We start from the raw sequence: 20,066 nt of genomic DNA, 5'->3' as shown, positions 1-20,066 counted from the left end.
GGACCCCCAACAAGCTCGAACGTTGACGTCCTCACCCCAGCACCAGAATGTGACTGATTCTGGAAGCAGGTTCTCTTAAGGGGTGATGAGCTTACACTGGGACTGTTGGGGTGGGCCCTAATCCAACGGGACTGGCGTCTTCATAAGGAGAGAGGAGGAAGGACACACAGAGGAGGACCATGTGAGGACCCAGCAAGGAGATGGCCACCAGCGAGCCAAGGAGACAGGCCTCAGAGGAAACCAACCCTGGGACACCTTGATTGTGGACTTCCAGCTGCCAGCACTGTGAGGCAATAGACCCCAGGTGCTGAGGCCACCCAGGCTGAGGGACTTTATTATGGTAGCCGGTTTCCAACAAGGGTCTCTTAGATGGCTGTGCTTGGGATGGACTCCAGGGGCAGGACAGGAGGCAAGAGGGAAGCAGCAAGCGAGGTGAGCATGATGACCACTGAGGCCAGGGGCAGCCAGAGGAGGGGGACCGGCTGATCCAGACCTCTTCCCACGGGAGGCCAAATAAGAGTCGCTGACGATCAGATACGGGGTATGAGGAAAAGACAGGGGTCCAGGGTGACCCCAGGCTTATGTTGTGAGCACCTAGAAATGAAGCCACCTTCGACTGCAAAGGACTTCTTTCACATGCAGTCCCCTGAGACCCCTCCTGGAATTCCTTCGGGGTCAGACGAGGTCCAGATCTCACTGACAGGAAGCGAGAGCGCAAAGAAATGACTAAACGAATGAACATCAGAGCGAAAACGAGCGGCTAATCAGAATTTAAAGTCTGAGCTCCAGGAGGGATGCCAACTGGAGAGATCACTGCAGATATTAAAAATAAAGAGCATGGCACGATTCCAATAAAGCCTCACCTTCCAAAAAGACGTGGATCACCAACAGGAGGATCATGAAGACAATCTCATGTGGGGAAACAGGCAGAAACAAAATCCCCAACAAGATCGGCTCGAACCCACTTGCAATGTTCCTTTTAGGGGCGCTGAGGACAAATGTTTTATGTGCTATACAATTTCTCTTAATGCTTACCGCCATTTATTGGACATTTACAATGTGCCACGCAACGACCCGTCTGATGAGGATGGATTAAATCTGCAAACCTCACAAATAACCCTAATGAGGTTGGTGGCATTATCACTGTCCTTGTCCTACAGATGAGGAATGAAAGGCTGAAGAGGTCAGGTCACATGCTTTGGGCCACACAGCTAGTCGGCGGTGTGTCTGAGATCCAAATCCTGCTGTGGATTCCAGGACCCATGCACTTGATCATGACGGCGGGGCTGCCTCCAGCTCAGCGTCCCTGCCTCTGGATAACCACACACCCTCTAAGTCTGCTGCAGCTGGTCTCCGGTTCCCTGATTATGTGCCTCCTGCCCCCCTACCCAAATCAGATTAGCCAAAGATGTAAATAATCAAGCAGGCTTATTACGAGCTTCATACAAATCAAAACAGATCGATCACGATCTCTGGGAGCAGGCACAAGATGGTAAAAGTCTAGAAGAATTCTCAGATAAAGAATATGGTAACCATCTTCAAAGATTCGAAAGTCTTTCATAAAAAAGAGGGACATGAGAAACAAGATCAGGAAAATGTGAGATACGGCAGGTAGCGCTTTTCTCTTACGGTAGGAATTCCACCAGTTGGAACTTCTTGCCGATGCAGAAGGCCATTCCGGAGGCCAGGGAGGAGCCCATTCAAGTGGAGACCAGGTATGGGCAGGGGTCGGTTGCCACGATGGGTAAGATCACTATTTATCAAATGCAGGACCCAAAGTCTGATGTTATTACTGTTAATTTGTGTCTGGGCCGCAGGTGACATCCTGTGAGATTTCAGGGACAGTGACAGCCCAAGCGTGGGAAGAAGGTCTGAGCATCTCGACAGACAGACTGCCAAGGTGTTCTTCCTTTTCCAGCATTCTTGGGGTGACTGGAAATTGCCAAAGGAATAGAGAAACCCTTACTTCAGGGTGAAACTTGGTAAGCTCAGGATGAAATCACGTGGACAGGTAACGGAGCATTTTTTTAGGTTAGTGAATGGAAAGGTGACATCCTGAGATAGTGACCGTTCTCTCACCACGTGGGAAAGTGGCCTATGACCTTGTCCTGCTCTCAGATCCTTCTAAGACTCCTGGGAGATCACAAAGATGCTCAGAAAAAAAAATCTCTCCAATCTTTAGTTGGGGGAGGAAGGCTTTTCCTTGTGAGCCTGGGCGATCTGGTTGAAGTGATGCATTCCCTAATTCCCCATGTCCTCGCTGCCCGACCAGGAGGAGCCTATGCCTGACCTGGGGTGGCAGTGGAGGGACATGGAAGGAGGTAAAGGAGTCCAGGGGTGGCCTGAAGCACAGAGGCAGCCTTGGCCCAGCTGCCCAGATCATGTGGTACCTTCTTTCAATATTCAATCCATCACAAACCGATGCGTTTGCCAAATGTGATAAACATGTTCAAAAAGTGAAACCCTTTTTAATCCCAAGATTCATCAGACATAAAATCATGTCGGTCAAATGGGCCATAAAAGTATCTAACAGTGTGTTCTCGATTTCTCTGCTCAGGTGGTTGCAGATGGGGACCAGGCCGTTTGCGGATCATTCTTTGAGTAGGTGGCCACAGGGAACTTAATCCACCCCCCTTAGTTCTCCATTTTCTCAGGCCTCCTAGGTGGGGCCGTAATTAGATGACAATGACCAGGGTGACGACTTCAGTGTGTAAGTGTGGTGGGTTAAAAGGTGCCGCCCCAACGTTAAGTCACTCTTGTTCTCATTAATGATTAAAAATGCTTGAAAATGATGGCAAGGTGCCAAACTAAATTCTGCTTTTCCTTTTTGGCAGGAAGGGCCGGTATGAACACAGTCATCAAGTCCGAATTCCTCAACCATTTCCCAAACACACAATTCTTGGCCGGGCGGCAGGAAACCTCACTGAGAGCCCCCGCCCGTGTGAGCATCCTGCCGCTGGCTCCCTGCTTTGGAGATCCACTGACCCTTCCAATGTCCGCCCTCCGTAGGACCCAGCGGACAGCAGTCACCACCCTGGGACGTGCATCCAGTGTCCCTTTCAGACACACCCTCCCAACAGAAGGAAACAGTTTCCCCGTCAGGTCAGGCACCTTGGTCCAGCAACGTGCCTGACACCATGTTAGAAACCCCAGACATTTCCTGGGCATCAGGCAGGAAGGTGGTGAACGGATCTGAACACACACACGTGCACGTTCACACACACACAAATGTGCACGCACACAAGAGCAAGTCACAGCCCAAGTGAGAGATGAGAGGTCTCCCTAAGTTGGGGGACTTGGAGTCTCTGCTGCAGGCCTGCCGTGGGGGTCTTTTCTGCAGGTCTCCCAGGTTCTGGCTGCCATATATTCGAGGCTCAACTGCATCTAAACCAACTCTAACATTCTGGTTCCCCCATGAGCAAGAACAAGGGCAAGGACAAGGGTATCGCTCTCCACCTCTCCCGCCCCCTGCCTCCCTGGGACATCCAGCCGGCTTCATCTTTTCCAACTTTACGTTTGCATTTGAACATCACAAAAGTAACATACACAACAATAAAAGTAAGCAGTCCCAAAAGATATGGAATATACAAGCATTGTCTCCCCATTTCTCTGTCCCGGGGAAACCTCAATTCACAATGACATGTACATCCTTTGACAAAACGTTCATGTTCATGTTTAGAGAAATAACATGGGTGTCTATGTTCCTATAGATGTTACTATGTCTTTTCAGTAAATGTGATTACAGTTTGATGATTGACAATATAAATTTTTTCTTCCCTACTCTCTTGGACATTCAGCTTTTGGTCTGATTTTACTTTCGAGCCTTTTCCCCCCTGCAGCAGGGAATAGCCCCGGTTCATGCCCCAGCCAGCCCCTGTCCCTCTCCGTCTTCCCCCCCACCCCGCCTCCCACTCGCCCATTACCTTTCCAGCCTCTGCATGGTCATGGCCAGCGTTTTGTTCAGCTCGTCTATCATCCTGCAGCCCGAGGGGTGCATGGGGAGGGTGCCGGTGGAGGAGGGGAGGTGCTGGCCGTGGCTGCCATACTGCAGCTGGTGCTGGATCTGGGACGGCAGGACGGTGTGGTGGTGCTGGGCCACGCCCTGCTGGCTGCTCTTCTGGGCTGCGTAGGACGCCAGGGAGAGCTCCGGGCCCCCTACAGGCATACAGATCATGACTTTCTTTGGAGGTAGCGGAGGCGACAGTTTCACTGGCAGACAAGGCAATTTCACAGGGGCGCCAGGATCTGCGGCAGAAGGAGGGTGAGAGAAAGACGTGAGATGGGGACACGGGAAGAAACTCACCTTGGGGCCACACCGAGGAGGGGTCCCTGGCTGTGAAGCATCAACTGAGGCTGCTCAGATGCACCCACCAGCTTGTTTTCTGCCCAAAGTGCACCAGCTGCTCATAAGGAGCCCAGGAAGGCAGCAGGAAGGGGCTGGGGATGTCTCTTCTGCTCACAGAAGCCCAGGGGCGGTCCCAGAACCTCCAGGATCTGCTTCGATATCTACAGATTTGCCATTATTAAAGAACACATCTCTCCAGCTGACATCTTAGGGACAGAAGCCAGGACGAGGCTCAAGTCCACTAACTGCATGTCCCTTCCCAAGGGGCTTTAATACTGCCAACTGTAACTCCCTCATCTGCCACCTGGAGATGACCATCCCACTGTGAGTAGCGGCAGAGCCTGGGCAGGCACCTGGTGGCAGGCTCACTCACTGCCATCCACGGTGGGACCCTGGGTGCATGTTTCATGTAGCTCTTACGCTCTGGGCTGAAGGTAAGTGCATGCAATATTTTGTGTGTGAAGCAAAACTTGTGCTCGTTGGAATATAAGGAAGTGTCACCGAGCCATGTGCCACTCGGAAATTGCTGGCGTTTGGAGCAGAACCCAACCGTTGATTCCATGACGGTGCCACCAAAGCTCCCCAGAGATGCGCCACATTTAGGGGGGCTTGGGGTCAGACCAGTCCCCGGGGCATTCTGGGGGAGACCCTGTAGTCCTCTGTACCCCCACATTCCTGGAGATCACCCGGCCCTGGAGGGGGCTGTGGTTGAGCCCTGTGGGCTGCAGGCTTCTGTGGGAAAGGCCTGGTCTGGAGGGCGTGGCCAGGGGGAGCAGGCTGCCTGGACGTCACACCTGTGGTCCCCTCGGGGAACACCACAAGGTTCACCTCTTGATCTGGGAGGTCTTGGACTTCACCTGCCCGTCTGTCTTGGGCGTGGCCTCTGACTCCACAGTCCTGCCCAATGCCATTCCTAGAGCCCAAGTCTGCCCCCGTTCACAGACTAAGACTCCCCGCCACACCCTCCAAGGCTTTCTCTGGTCTTTCTTTATTGGGGTCCTCTCTTCAGGCTCAGTCTTTGTGAACTCTGCTCTGGGTCCCCCAGTTGGAAATAAGCCTTCCCATGGTATCTGGAAAGCCCTGAGCAGACTGTCCCTGGAACTGTACTTATATCCTCCAAATTCAGCGTCCACCCTCAGGGAGATCTGCTCAGCCGTGTTCTTCAGGACAGCTGCTGCGGTCTTCTCTGGCCACCTCTCAGCTCCTGCTCCCCCATCCACAGAGAAACTGGAGGTGAGGGCTCAACCCAAGAAAGCACCCTCACTCCTGATCACTCCTGAGGGCCCCGAAATTCCTGGTGCTTCCATCCCTGGGGTCTCTGTACGTCACTGTTCCCTGTTTGGTGTGGAGTGGCTCCTCTGTCCTGTCTTCTTGACCTTCCTTGACCTTCATGTCACTTTCCAATCTGTACCAGGGACATGCGCTGAGCCAGTATTGACAGTAACAGCAGTAATGATGGTGACAGTCACCAGTACAGCCAAGACTTAGACAGATGACGTCCCTTATCCAAAATGCTTGGGACCAGAGGGCTTCAGAGGTCAGCAACTTGCCCACTTTGGAGCATCTGCCAATCCATAATGAGGTGTCCTGAGGACCCGAGTGTAAACGCGAAACTCATTTATGTTTCATTACACTCATACCTTGAAGGTGATTTAACACAGTATTTTTTAATAACTTAGTACACTGAAGTGTGCTCACTTTGAACCACCAGAAACTGTCCACTTGTAGGGACCAAAATGCTGAATTTTGGAGCATCCTGAATTCTGGATTCTCAGACTAGGGATGTTCAACCTGTACCGGGTTTACTCTGTGCCAGGTTCTGTCCTGAACGCTTTTCAACACCAACCCATTTCATCCTCACGGCCAGCCTGGGAGGTAGGCGCCATTATCATCTCACTTTTCCAGATGAAGAAACAGATTCTGAGGTCACTATGTAGCACTTCCGATTTACAGACCTGTCTCCTCACCTGCACCTCCGTGGCTGTGTGTGACTTATCACAGGACCCTCACCATCTTGTTCAGCACCCAGCTTACACGGTAAGAGGCCCACACCAAGTTTACAGATGGCGCTGTGAGTATGATCTGCTGCTGGATGAAGCCACACCTTCCCCGTGACAGATGTCCCGGAGGGAGATGGGGCATGAAGTAGATCACGAACTTAGGATCATGCAGCCAGTGGGTACCCACCGGCTGATCCTATGGCTACATACAGAGAAACCTAACAGTTCCCGAGGACCTGATGAGATTGCTCCCCTAACACCCCAAAGCAAACCAGTCATAACCACAAGGCTTCCTGCTCGCTTGCCCCCAAAGGCCATCCTGTTCACTGGGGTCCCCATGTGCAGGGACATGACAGATGCTGTTGGTTCCAAAGCACTGAGACGCAGCAGCAAGCGCACCTCTCTGCCAGTTCCTGTTACTGGCAGGTGCCCTCCTGCGGCTCCTGGGACCTTGAGCCCCAGCACAGCAAGTGCAATCTTTCTGGAAGTGTGAGGTGTTCCCCCAGAGGCCCCTCCGTCACCAGCCTTCATCTGCAGGTTCTGCTTCTCTAAGGCAGTTGGTGCTCATGCCCTTGGAAGGAAGAAGTGCAGCCAGGAGGGCAGAGTGGAATTTGCTACCCAGTAGTGACACGGGGCTCTGACCATCGTGACAAGTGACGGCTTCCTGTACACGCTCCAGCCCATCACGGCATTTCTTGTCACTATCTATCTCCACAGCAAAACTGACTTGGCATCACCATTAGAAAATCGGCCACCAGAGTCCCAGGAGTTCTATGAAAACAGGGCAAGAAGCAGACACCAGGTGGCCCTGGGTGGTGGCCATGGCCACTCCCCCTGCTCCAGGAGAGGGCGGGGCCGTGCGGAGACCCCCCCTTCTCCTTTACTGCCTGCATCTCCTTTCTGGGTGTTTCCTTACACATGGCTACACATTAAATAAGGGCCAAGGATGAAGGCGAATCGCTGAAAATAATTTTTCCTTTTGGCTTAATGGATTTGGTAAAAAGGGAAGAAATGAAGAAAAAAGACTAAAATCAGGCGGAAACTGGCTGCTGTCTGCACATTTGCTGGGCGGTCCCTATCTCTCCCCAACCCCGCATGGCTGAGGAGCCCCAGCGCTGCTCAGGTGAACAGGGCAATCAATGCCTATTTTATATTTCCATAATATCTTAACACCAAGTCACTCTCCATAACCGATCTGCAGGCGAGATTTGGAACCAGCTGTACACCCTCTGTCGTTCCAAATTTCTGCCCACCCCTCATCCACCTACCCCTCCTGGTATTCCCTTGGTGTTCCCTGCCCCCTGGGCCACCATGCCAGCCTGGGATGGCATCTTTTCTTGGGTGGATACAGGACCCAGGCCTCTAATCCATCTCCACCCAGATGCCTCCCCAAAGCACCTGCTGGCTAGGCTGGGGTCCCACATGGCCCAGCCCCTGCTGCAAGTCCCAGGGCAGCTCAGCCTAGGTCCACGGGGGTCTCCTATTCTGCCCTCCCGGCCCCCTCTGTTTTCTCAGCCAGGCAGGCTCCGTGCTGGGTCTCCTGTCACCAGGATCATCCCTTCTCCACGGTGCTTGCTGCACCTGCTCCGACTTCCCAGAGCACCGTCCCTGCTCCTGCCTGAGGATCGGAACTGCACTGGCCCTCTGGTGCCCAACTCGAGACCCGCTTCTGCGGATCTTCCTCCCTGGAGCCCTCATGACCCTGGTGACCAGCAGCCCCATGGAACTCTTCTCTGTTTTGTGCTGGTCACTGTCAGCCCCACTCAGTCGGGTGGTGTCGGGGGGCAGCATGTCAGAATCACACCCATGCCACCCTCCTCCCGGGGGATTGTACAGGAGGGTCAGCACGGCATCTGTAATGGGCCAGGCTGCAACCTGTTCTGGTCCGTCTCTCTGAACAAGAGGTGGCCTCCCTTCTGACTGACCGGCTGAACCAGAATCTCTGGGCCACGCATTTGGATTTAAAATGCTTCCCAGGGGCTTGTCTTGTTCAGGGAGCTGAGAAGCCCTGAGGGCCACTAAATTGCCTGCAGCAGGATGCTGCCCGAGGCTGGGACATGCCAGCCCGCGATGGCCGGGTCAATATCCGTTCCATCCAGCATCGGGACCAATTCCGCCCCAAGGCCACGAGGATGGTTTCCAAATTCTATTCCTATGCCCCCATAGGATAGTAAAAGACCAACTAGCCCCAAAGCCAGTTTACTAAAAGCTAATTTGCCACAAATAAATTCACCTAAAAATTCTTTTAAGTTTAGAATGTGCAATTAAAAGTTATTTTTAAAACTAATTTGTCTAATGGCACTTCTGATTGAATTTTATATTTATAAAATAATTAATCACGGAGTATTTTGTGAATCTTGTCATATCTTGTGGGCAGAGGGTTTTCTTTTTTGGTACTGGAGATTGAACTCAGGGGCACTCAACCACTGAGTCACATTCCCAGCCCTATTTTGTATTTTATTTAGAGACAGGGTTTCACTGAGTGGCTAAGCACCTTGCTTTTGCTGAGGCTGCCTTTGAACTTGAGATCCTCCTGCCTCAGCCCCCCGAGTGGTTGGGATTACAGGCATGTGCCACCTCACTCAGCTTGTGGGCAGAGTTTTCAATTTTACTTGCTCTAAAATGCTTTAAGGACATTTTAGTCATGTTTACCTAAAGAGCCTTTCTTTTTGCAGTACTGGTGATGGAACTCAGGGGTGCTCTTCCACTGATCTACACCTCCAGCTCTTTCATTTCTTATTTTGAGACAAGATAAGTTGCCAAAACTGGCCTGGAACTTGTGGATCCTCCTGCCTGAGCCTCCCAAGGAGCTGGGATTACAGGCATGTGCTACAGTACCTGGGGGGCCTTTCTTCAAATTGCTGTCTCAAGTAATAACTACTTAATCAGATGCTTGGTTGTTCCTACAGAATCTATGCCATGCATTAGATTCTTCTTCCTCTCTTTCTGCAAATTTATTTGTCCTGAGGGTCCTTTGTACAGTTATCAAAGGAAGAAGCATGTACTCAATTCTTTTGTTGAGTAAGGCACTGGTATAACAAAGTGAGGCGGCTCCCTCTTTTCTTTTTCTTTCAAGATGCCAACTTCTCAAAGTCATGTTCATCAGCCCCCTTAGGTGGAGGGATTCAGAGTCAGCAGGTCCACCGTGGGCCCTAGGAGTGGTCTGTAGACATCTCTGACCTCGGTGGAGACAGCACTCTGAGAAGGTGTCACAAGTCACAGGGCTAAGGAGCACAAAATCATTGTAGAAATGTAAGACTATTGGGGCTGGGGATGTGGCTCAAGTGGTAGCGCGCTCGCCTGGCATGCGTGCGGCCCGGGTTCGATCCTCAGCACCACGTACAAACAAAGATGTTGTGTCCGCCAATAACTAAAAAATAAATATTAAAAAAATTAAAAAAAAAAAAGAAATGTAAGACTATTAAAACCAGCAGCTCATTCAGCTCTATTCACTTCATCAGGTTGCTTAGTCTCTTTGATGTTCAGCTTTCCAATCTGTAAAATGGGATCAACTGACATGTCACAGGACTCTTATGAGAATAAAATGAGACAAAGTACATAACAGTGTAGGACTGGGCCGGCCCTCAGTGACTCCATAGGCGGTAGCTATAATTCTTGTTGCTATCGCTATTATCATCACTGACTATTTCCTCCAGGAAGCCCATCCTCCCTCTGGTGGGTTTAGGACCCTCATAGGTCCCAAACTTCTCTCTGACATAGCATTTCCTATGGAGTCAATTCAAACAGTTCATTTTTCTGGACTCGTTGCTGATTTTGCTTGCTGTGTTCAATCACATGGAGTGTGGCTGTTTCCTCTCCGGTTTTACTCATAGGCAGAGACTGAACCTGGTGCCTAGTAGGTGCTCAATAAACTTTCATTTGTTTTCTTTCCCATCGTGTCTTAGGGTGGCGGGCAAAGGTGGAACTTTGTATCTAGCTTCTCCTGCACCGTGGATCTGCTATTCAAAACATGATCTGTGCATAGTCAAGTCTGAGATGCATCCTCAAGGGGGCTCATTTCTGAAGAGGCTGTTCCCTCCCCTATGAGGCAAATAAGAATGCTAAGGACCTTCCAGGAGGAGATTGGGTTGGGTGCTGTTCTTGGGGGGCTGGGGCCACAGGAAGCTGCTGGGCTGCAGGCTGAGGGTACAGTGTCTTGCTGAAGCCACCACCAGCTGAGAATTCAGAGGAGTTGGGCTTAATCCCGGCTCCAAGACCTAGAAGCACTGTTATTCTGCCCAAGACATTTGGCTCTCCCAAGACTCAGTTTTCCCATCTGTGGAAAGGGAGTATTCTTCACCATCCAGGCCTGCTGTGAGGAGCAAATGGATTAATATCCATACAGTCCCCAAGTAAGGTGCTAGGGGGATCAGAGGGCCGAATCTAGCCTGAAGCCTGTCCTGACATAGGGCAGAGTCACCCCAGAGGTAGGTCCCCCTCCAGAGGGTACCTGTTTAATTTTCCAAAGTCTCCATGCCTGTTAGAGTGTCTGGATGTTCAAGACCCTAGTGCAGTCATTGATATGCTACAGGCATCCAACAAATAGTCTTGATAGATTCTGAAGTGAGCCCCATAATACATCCCCCGCCTCTCCCGCAGTTTTCTCGGAAGGCCACACCACGGGAAGACTCTCTGCAAGCTGCAAAGCTCTGCGCACATCTGCAGCGTCAGACCTGGGGCTCTGAGATCCACTGTCCTCATGCCTCCCGCCTGGGGTGGAAGACAGGAATCAGGAGAGCCACACAAGGTGCACTTGCCAGGTGGCCGTACTGTCTTAAACAACAGGTGACAAGGCCCAGTGGCGATGGGCAAGCCGGGCAAGCAGTTGAGCTAAGAGGCGTCCAGGTGAGCATCTTCGCAGTTCTTCATGTTTGCCAGGAGACATGGCAGCGGGACTTGGGGGGTGGCCCACACTTCAGGGCTCTCTGGGGCACACCACTCACCCACTGAGAGCCCGTGGGAAAGAACACGGAACTTGGAATCAGAAAACCCAAATTCCTTGCCATCAACTAGCTGGGAAAGGTATCTAACCTTTTTAGAATTCAGTCTCTTCACCTGTAAAAATCTGGGGATAAAAATGCTGCCTTTACCCTGGAACAGTTCCTGCTGAACAAAATGCTTTGTATCTACAGGATCTGGGCTGCCTCCCCGTGTTGGGGGACACTCTGCCTCTTGCATGGGTGGTGCCTATGGCGGTGGGGACTGATAGAGTACAGTACACACTGGTTTCTTCCTGCAGCCTGATTGACGGGGATGTGGGGTGTTCATAAAGCTGTTTCAGTTGATAGAGTGAAAGAAGCTAGAGAGAGAGAGAGAGAACCTTTGCAGGGAACAAGGAGAATAAACCCAAACTGTGAGTGCCACAGAGCCATAAAACCCGAGATGGCCTTATTTCCAAGCAATAACATAGCTATGGCTTATGACAAGGACACAAAAATGCAGGATTACTTCCGTAGTCAGTTCTGGGGCCACAGGACCGTGGGCTATGAGTGAGAAAAGTGTGGGCTAAATGAATACAGGTGGAACGTCACCAGTCTGAAATTCGAAGTGCTGATACGATGCCAGGAGTGGAAAATCCCACCCCTGACCTTGTGTGACAGGTTGCAGTCAAAATGCAGGTGCACTAAAAATACTGTATAAAGTCACTATCAGGAGTCACTTGGGGTGGCACACACCTGGAGTCCCAGAGACTCAGAAAGATGAGGCAGGAGGGTCACAAGTTTGAGACCAGCCTCAGCAACGAGGTGGCCATACTATCTTGAAAAACAGGTGACAAAAACCTGTCTCAAAATAAGACAGAAAGTACTGAGGACGGAGCCCAGTGGTAGAGCACTTGCCTAGCATGAGGGAGGGTTCACCCCCCCCCCACCCCGTCCCACCCAAATTACTATCAGGCTAAGTGAACCAGGTGTATATGAAACATATACGAGTTTTGTATATAGACCTGGGTCCCATCTCCAGGATAGCTTATTGTGTATGTGTGCAAATAGTACAAAATCTAAAAAAAAAGTTCCAAAATCGGAAACACTTCTAGTTCTAAGAATTTTTGATACTTCTAGCTTCTCTTCTCACTACCACAAATGAACTTTTAAATTGGCACCTGCTGTAGGAGCCCTCTGTAACTGTTAATGCATCACCAGGACCCGCCAAGGATAGCAGCCCTCAGTGCCTGATGAACAAAGGCGTTGTAAGAATTTCTCAGTCATCTGGCACCTGATTTCAGTGTTTTAGAGGCTTTGATCTCCTCTCATAGATATGGGCTTTAAACCTGAAAGCACAGAGGGCAACCAGAAATGTACTCAGAACTTTGAAATCAAAGTCCGGCATCACTGACCTGCAGGATGAGGTCCCTCCTTGCCTGCGCCAGGGAGCTCAGAGGAGCTCTATGGATTCCTTCGGCACACCAGGCCCCCCGAAGGACTCTAATAAGGTGGCCTGGCACTTTGCTTCCGTCAGAGGCAAAATGTGCTGGCTGGTCCCCTGTGGTGAGAGGGTTGGTGCAGGGAGAAACAAGGGTACAGAATGGAGCTCATGTCCGATGCCTCAGATCTGGCTTTCTCCCCCAGACCAGGCTGGAATGTGGCTGTCATAGCTGTCGATAAGACCACTGCGTATTTTTTTTTAGACATTGTAAGTCACTTATGTAAAAAAATATATTGTGTATTTTTGTAGCCATGGACCAGTGCTATCCACAGCAGACAGAGCAGGACAGGAGAGTGCCATGGTCACTGAGCTGTGACATCTGAGCCTGCTGCAGGACAGACATAAGGAAGTTGAGAGGTCCAGGGACGGCCAGCTGAAAGGAGGCCAGATCCCACCTGCCCACAACAGGGCGGGCCCAGGATGGCTGCTGTCTGGGACTCAGCTGGGAGCTGAGAGGCAATCCAGTCACAAACACAGTCGGGAGAGAGGGTCACCATGGAGCTGCTCATGCGCTCTCCCAGCACTAGAATGACGGATAGGGCCGTGAAGTTCGAAGGATATAAATTTAGATCAGGTGCAAGAAAACACTACCTAGGGCATTGGTAGAATGACTAACAGGTAGGATAGTCAGGGTGAAGGGGCAAATCAGTCCACGAATCAGTACAAACAGGTCCCACAGAAGTACTGTAGAGGGAAAATAAGATGGCTGCAGCTCATCCCTCCCCTTGACTCTCTCCGGTGCATTTATCAATGTATAGAAATAAACATATCTGTGATTATTTATTCATCATTGGAGGCCACACCCTGCATTGGTGGCTGGTGGCCGGTCAGACCACCTGAAGTGTGGGTCTGGAAGGCACGCCCACTCTACCTGAATTTCCTGGGGCACTCCCTGGGACCTGGGGCTGGACCACAAGTTTGGCCAATGGGAGGCTGTCACAGGGTAAGTGACTACAAGATACTATACAAGGTTGCTTTTCCATGTTTCCTGTGAACACCACAGAATGCGGAGGAGTGGGATTTCACGTATGGCAGGATTCACAGCTGGAGAATATTCTGCTTACTTTCCCTAAAGAAGCAAGTGTCCTGCTTTGAACTCTCGGGCAAATGATCCTCCAACCCATCCAGAAGGGCCTTCAGCAGCAGGGGCCTCCCCTCTTCTGAAGGCCTCCTATTCTCTGCTGGGCAGCGTTAGCTAAAAACCCAGCAAGAAACAAGGCCCACTGAGTCCCTACCCTTGTGAAACTTCCCCTGGACTTTTCTTTTTAAGGTCCTGGGGATTGAACTCAGGGTCACTTGACCACTGAGCCACATCTCCAGCCCTTTTGTATTTTATTTTGAGACAGGGTCTCACGGAGTTGCTTAGGGCCTCACTAAGTTGCTGAGGCTGGCTTTGAACTTGCAATCCTCCTGCCTCAGCCTCCCAAGCTGCTGGGATTACAGGCATGTGCCGCTGTGCCCGGCTTCCCTGGATGTTTTTAAACATCAAAGAGGAATAAACAAGAGCAGTGGGTGGACGCCCTTTGCAATTTCAGGTGGATGCTCAATATCTGTCTGTTTACATTTATGTATTCAGTTGCACATCCATTCAAGAGCATCAGTGTCCACTTCTTTCCCAAGAAGATCAAGCAGAGGTGCTAAAATCTAGCAGTTGATGCTCAGAGTCCACACAGGAGGCCACTCTCTCCTACCAAGCTAAAGCCCCCGCCTGGCATCCGAGCCTTCCCAGTTTCCCTTTGCCACACTCCCAGCCCCCACTTTCATGACTACGCTACAAGAATCCTGCATCCTTATCAGGCAGGACTGTCTGTTATCTCTTGAGCACGACATGCCTCACCTACTCAGGTGCCCATGTCTGTTCTGCTTGCTGTTGAAGAACAAGCTCTTTCTCAACACCTACCTGTCAAAACTGAACTCGTCCCTAAGGCTCGGCTTAAACACGTCCCCTGGTGATCCTCTCCTGGATCCCTCCAAAAGGATTTGACCTCTGCTTATTTGAATTTCTTTAGGGCCTTTTGTCTCCCTCCTTAGGATGAACATTTTCTGTAGCTAATTACTGCCTGCAGCTGCCTTAGCAATATGAGGGCTTAGCAGAACACCTGCACACAGTGGGCCCTCCAAATGTGATTGCTGAGTCAATTAAATCTCCAACCAAACAGTGCCACAAGAAGAAGAAGAGGAGGAGGAGGAGGAGGAGGAGGAGGGGGAGGAGGAGGAGGAGGAGGAGGAGGGGGAGGGGGAGGAGGAGGAGGAGGAGGAGGGGGAGGAGGGGGAGGAGGGGGAGGAGGGGGAGGAGGGGGAGGAGGAGGCGGAGGAGGAGGAGGAGGAGGAGGAGGGGGAGGAGGAGGAGGAGGAGGAGGAGGGGGAGGAGGAGGAGGGAGGAGAAATGAAAAGAAAAAAGAGAAAAAGATAGGCATTTTGCTACAATCTTGCCCTGGTTGTAGAATTCAGAGCAGCAAGCACCCTTTAAAAATGTGCTGTGACTCTGTGTACAACCAGAGACATGAAAAAATTGTGCTCTCTGTGTGTAATATGAACTGAAATGCATTCTGCTGTTATATATAACAAATTAGAATAAATTTTAAAAAGTTTTTATCAATAAATAATCCATACAGGTACTACAGGAAAAAGAAAGTCTGCATTTTGAGAAAAGAAAACCAAGATTGGAAAAACACGGAGAAATTGCTATAAAACATCAATTCCTTCTATCCACATTTTAAATTTTCTGTATATTGTGAGTTTTGACTGGGCCTAGGCTGTTCTTAGGGGTGGCCAGGAGCATGACTTTCACATGCAAAGGACAGCCAGACCCCTCTTCCACCAGGGCCAGGCACCAGGCAACCTGAGGCCGCCCTTATGGCACAAAGCTGGTTGAAATGATTCAAAGTAACTAATCCTAAATGGTTTCCTGCAGAAACCCCAGGAAAGGCTCTGGCCTCGGCTTTCCCCTGGCTCCCCCTTTCTGACCCCTGATGGCTCCAAGGCTCCCCTGCCCCCTTTAGGTGGCCCTGCATGGTGTGCTCTGCAGTGCTGCCGTCCCTGGGACCTGTGGGGATAGTAAATGTGCTTTCCTGAGTCTCTTCTATGTGTCCACCTGCAGGTGTACTCCACTAAAGGGCCAGAACGCCTTCAAAAACCCCAGTTACCAAGGGAGCATTGACTTTAAACTCTGTGGCTTCCAGGTTACAATTCATTGTTTCCATTTGGAGGCCCAAGTGAAGTCCAAGTTCTTGGCATAATAACCTGGTTTCTTGCACTGTCGGAGCAGGACACCAGGAGGGAAGGCAGGGACAGAGGCAGAGGCGGATGCCACTCCTTGATCGTGAACTTGGAAGCAGCTCTGGTCCAGGGCCTTATTTCCTCCAGCCCTATCTATCCAGATCATTAGCCACTGTCACTCTCTCTTAATCACCTCTGGGGTCTTTCAATTATCCTGTGTTTCCTTTCAAACATGTCAACAGAACAAGACACCGAGAACATGCTCACACTCACACGTCTCCGTTTATAGCTCTGGAATTCCGAGTTTATTAATTCCTTCTGACATGGGCCAGATGTCTCTAGAGTAATTAGTAACAGAACAGGGTTAATGGAGCTGCCTCGTGGTAATGCAGATTCACTATGACTGATCACTCACTTATAAAAATTAAATAAGTTTAATGAGTTTAGACCCGAAAGGATAGTAATATACTCGCAGGCCACAGATCTCTCCAAAGGTGTTGTTCTTTTTTAAATCATATTTTAGACACTACCAGGTACACAGCAAGGATACAATGTATTTTAAAAAAATTTTTTTTAGTTGTAGACGGACAAAATACCTTTATCCTATTTATTTATTATTTTAGGTGGTGCTGAGGTTCGAACCCAGTGCCTCACATGTGCTAGGCAAGCGCTGTACCACTGAGCTGTTTCTGTGCACCTGATACAAGTTATATGGCGGTGATATTCAGAGAGAATACTCTTCTCTCTTGGGGAAGCAGTAGGGAGGCCAGAGAGACTGTGCTAACTTTTTTCAGTCTCTTATACACAGAGTCCCATGGACAGCAGCCACTCCAGCTCCAGAGCTCGTGGCTGAGCTCCAGAGGGCCTCCATCCATTAGGTAACTAGATAAATCAGAGAGTGTGGCGAGTTCCGGGATTCTGTGATGCCTCACCCTGGTCTGCGCTCTTCCTGCTGCCCCAGAGGCCTGTCAGCTCAGACTGCAAAGGCCGGAGGGAGCAGCCTCCCTGGCTCAGGTCATTCCGTTTCATTCTACCAGCAGTTTTGGAGTACACAGCCCAGAGCTGCCTCCGTCACTTCTCTAACTGGCCTTCGATCTTCTCCTCTTTCTGCTCATTCTACACAGTGACCTGGGAAAGGGTAGTTTCTGTCCTGTCACCTGGTGCTCGTAAACCTCTACAGGCTTTCCCCTGCCCAGGGAAGGGGATCTGGATCTCCACACACCCTGACCTAGTGACCCTGTCTCTCGGTACACCCCGAGAACCCCAGATCAGGCAACTCTTCAAGGACCCCAAACACTGCCACCTCTGAGCCCAGGGTCTTCTTTCCTGGAATCCTTTCCCTCCTTCTCCATACCCGACCTTCATGGTTCAAACGTCCACACCTTCTCCAGGAGCCCCTTTGTGAGGCTGCCCTGAACCACAGGTTCAGGTACCGGAGCCCTCTATTTGCTATATCCAGGTAATTCAGCTGTCCCTTGCTACCTGTGGGCCACTGGTTCCAGGACCCTCATGGATACCCAAACCCACAGATGTTCAAGTTCCTTATAGAAAAGGGTGCAGCCTTTGCATATTCTCCCGTGCACTTTAAATCATCTCTAGATGACCCATAATACCTAAACAATGTATTCTGTAAAGAGTCATATTGTATTATTTAGAGAATAATGATAAGGAAAAAAGTCTGTACTCTTTTGGTGTAGAAATGATTCCCCCCCCCAGATATTTCTGACCTGTGTTGGCTGAATCACGGACACAGAACCCATGCCCAGGGAGCGCTCACTGTACATGTCTTCATTAACTTGTCACAGAGCAGAATTCACTTTGATGCTTAGTATAGTATTCTGTCTATAGTGAGGCTGTTGGATAAAAAAAAATGTGCTCCATGTCATGTAGGGGTTTATTTAACCTTTCTTAAGAGAAATTTGATACCACAGGTTTAAAAGACACGTAAACTTTGACTTGGCAATTCTAATCCTAGAGATAAATGAGGGAAACCTGGACATACTTATAAAGATAGATGTAGGCTGTTGTAGGTGTCCACTGTTGGGGTTTTATAAGAGAGAAGGCAGTGAAGCTGAGAAGGAGTCACCCAGTAATTCTTGATCGAGGCCAAACTGCTAATAAAATCACATTGTGGAATATTTACTAACCTGAGAATCAGCTCATGATATATCATGAAGCACTAAAAGCAGGTGGTAAGACAGCATGGACAGCAATATTCAATTTTTACTCTAGAGAGACATGGGCAGTAGGCACCTCTCAGATCAAGGCTTGGGGGGCTATTTGTCCTTCGTGATTTAAACCTCTGGGTCTTGAAGTGGAGGGCAGCTAATGCCTTGAACAGTTCCTTTAGAGGGACATTTGCCACAAATACACAACTGGGCTGGAGCATGCATTAGCAGAGCAGTCTGGAGCAAGTCTGTGCTGAAGTCGGACAGACGCCCCACTGCGCAGGAACAGCATCTGCCGCTGCAGGAGGTGAGAAACTCAGGGTCGCATCGTGCTGCTACTGAAGAATTCCTGTCAGCCTGGAAAAGGGTCTATTTTTTCTTGGACTTCAGTTTTCTGTTAAAAGAGAAGGGTATATTCTTGCCTACCACCAGCCCCACTGCATGCTATAAAATGCTGTAGAAACTCTTTAGAAAAATATCAAACACAAAAGAGCCACGTCAGCAAATGGTGCTGGGAAAACTGGAAATCCATATGCAGCAAAATGAAATTGAGCCCCTCTCTCTCTCACCATGCCCAAGGACCTAGGAATTAAACCAGAGACCCTGCACCTAATAGAAGAAAATGTAGGCCCAAATCTTCATCATGTTGGAGTAGGCCCGACTTCCTTAACAAGACTTCTATAGCCCAAGAAATAAAATGAAGAATCAATAAATGGAATGGATTCAAACTGAAAAAGCTTCTTCTCAGGAAAGAAATAACCAGTGAGGTGAAGAGAGAGCCTATAGAATGGGAGCAAATTTTCACCACAAGAACATCAGATAGAGCACTAATCTCTAGGATATATAAGGCACTCAAAAATCTTAACACCAAAAAAACAAATAACCCAATCAATAAAAGGAGTAAGGAACTGAACAGACACTTCTCAGAAGATGATATACAATTGATCAACAAATATATGAAAAAATGTTCAACATTTCTAGCAATTAGAAAAATGCAAATCAAAACTACTCCAAGATTTCATCTCACTCCAGTCAGAATGGCAGTAATTAAGAATACAAACAACAATAAGTATTGGTGAGGATGTGGGGGAAAAGGCACACTTACACACTGCTGATGGGACTGCAAATTTATGCAACCAATCTGGAAAGCAGTATGGAGAGTCCCTGGAAAACTTGGAATGGAACCACCATTTGACCCAGCTATCCCACTCCTCAGTTTATACCCAAAGGACTTAAAAACAGCACACTATAGCAATGCAGCCACACCAATGTTTATAGCAGCACAATTCACAATAGGTAAATTGTGGAACCTACCTAGATGAATGGATAAAGAAACCCTTTAATAGATGAATGGATAAAGAAACCGTGGTGTACATTCACAATGGAATGTCACTCAGCATTAAAAGAGAATAAAATCATGGCATTTGCAGGTAAATGGATGGAGTTGGAGAATATTATGCTAAGTGAAGTTAGCCAACTCCAAAAAACCAAAGATCAAATGTTTTCTCTGATGTGTGGATGCTGATCCATAATGAGGGGGAGGGGGAGCCTGGGAGGAATGGAGCGACTTTGGATAGGTCAAAGAGGAGGGGGAAGGACGGGTTATGGGGGTAGGAAAGATGGTGGAATGAAATGGACATCATTAACCTAAGCACATGTATGAAGACACGAATGGGGTGACTCTACTTTGTGTACAACCAGAGACATGAAAAATCGTGCTCCATATGTGTAATATGAATTGTAACGCATTCTGTTATAATGTGTAACAAATTAGAATAAATAAATAAATTTAAAATATACCAAAGCACATGATTGGAAGCAGCTAGGATTATGACCAAGTTTCTCTAAAATCTTCAAGTATCTGATTATACTATAACCTCTGGTCACAAGGTGGGATCCAACTCAGGTGTC

At 49.4% G+C, this 20,066-nt stretch overlaps 1 protein-coding gene across 4 annotated transcripts in view; it reads right to left on the bottom strand.

Annotated features, from left to right (window-relative positions):
* Phactr1 (phosphatase and actin regulator 1) overlaps window positions 1-20,066 on the bottom strand; it is a 280,450-nt gene that overhangs the window by 57,778 nt on the left and 202,606 nt on the right. For all 4 annotated transcript variants that reach the window (XM_076859204.1, XM_076859205.1, XM_076859202.1 and 1 more), the window contains exon 6: window positions 3,924-4,245. In XM_076859204.1, the coding sequence (XP_076715319.1) occupies window positions 3,924-4,245 (322 nt within the window). The remainder of the gene's footprint in view (window positions 1-3,923; window positions 4,246-20,066) is intronic.

Source organism: Callospermophilus lateralis, chromosome 6 (assembly GCF_048772815.1).
Source record: "Callospermophilus lateralis isolate mCalLat2 chromosome 6, mCalLat2.hap1, whole genome shotgun sequence".
NCBI classification, from domain to species: domain Eukaryota; kingdom Metazoa; phylum Chordata; class Mammalia; order Rodentia; family Sciuridae; genus Callospermophilus; species Callospermophilus lateralis.
The sequence above is the reverse complement of the archived record's forward strand: the minus strand, read 5'-3'. Positions and strand labels throughout refer to the sequence as shown.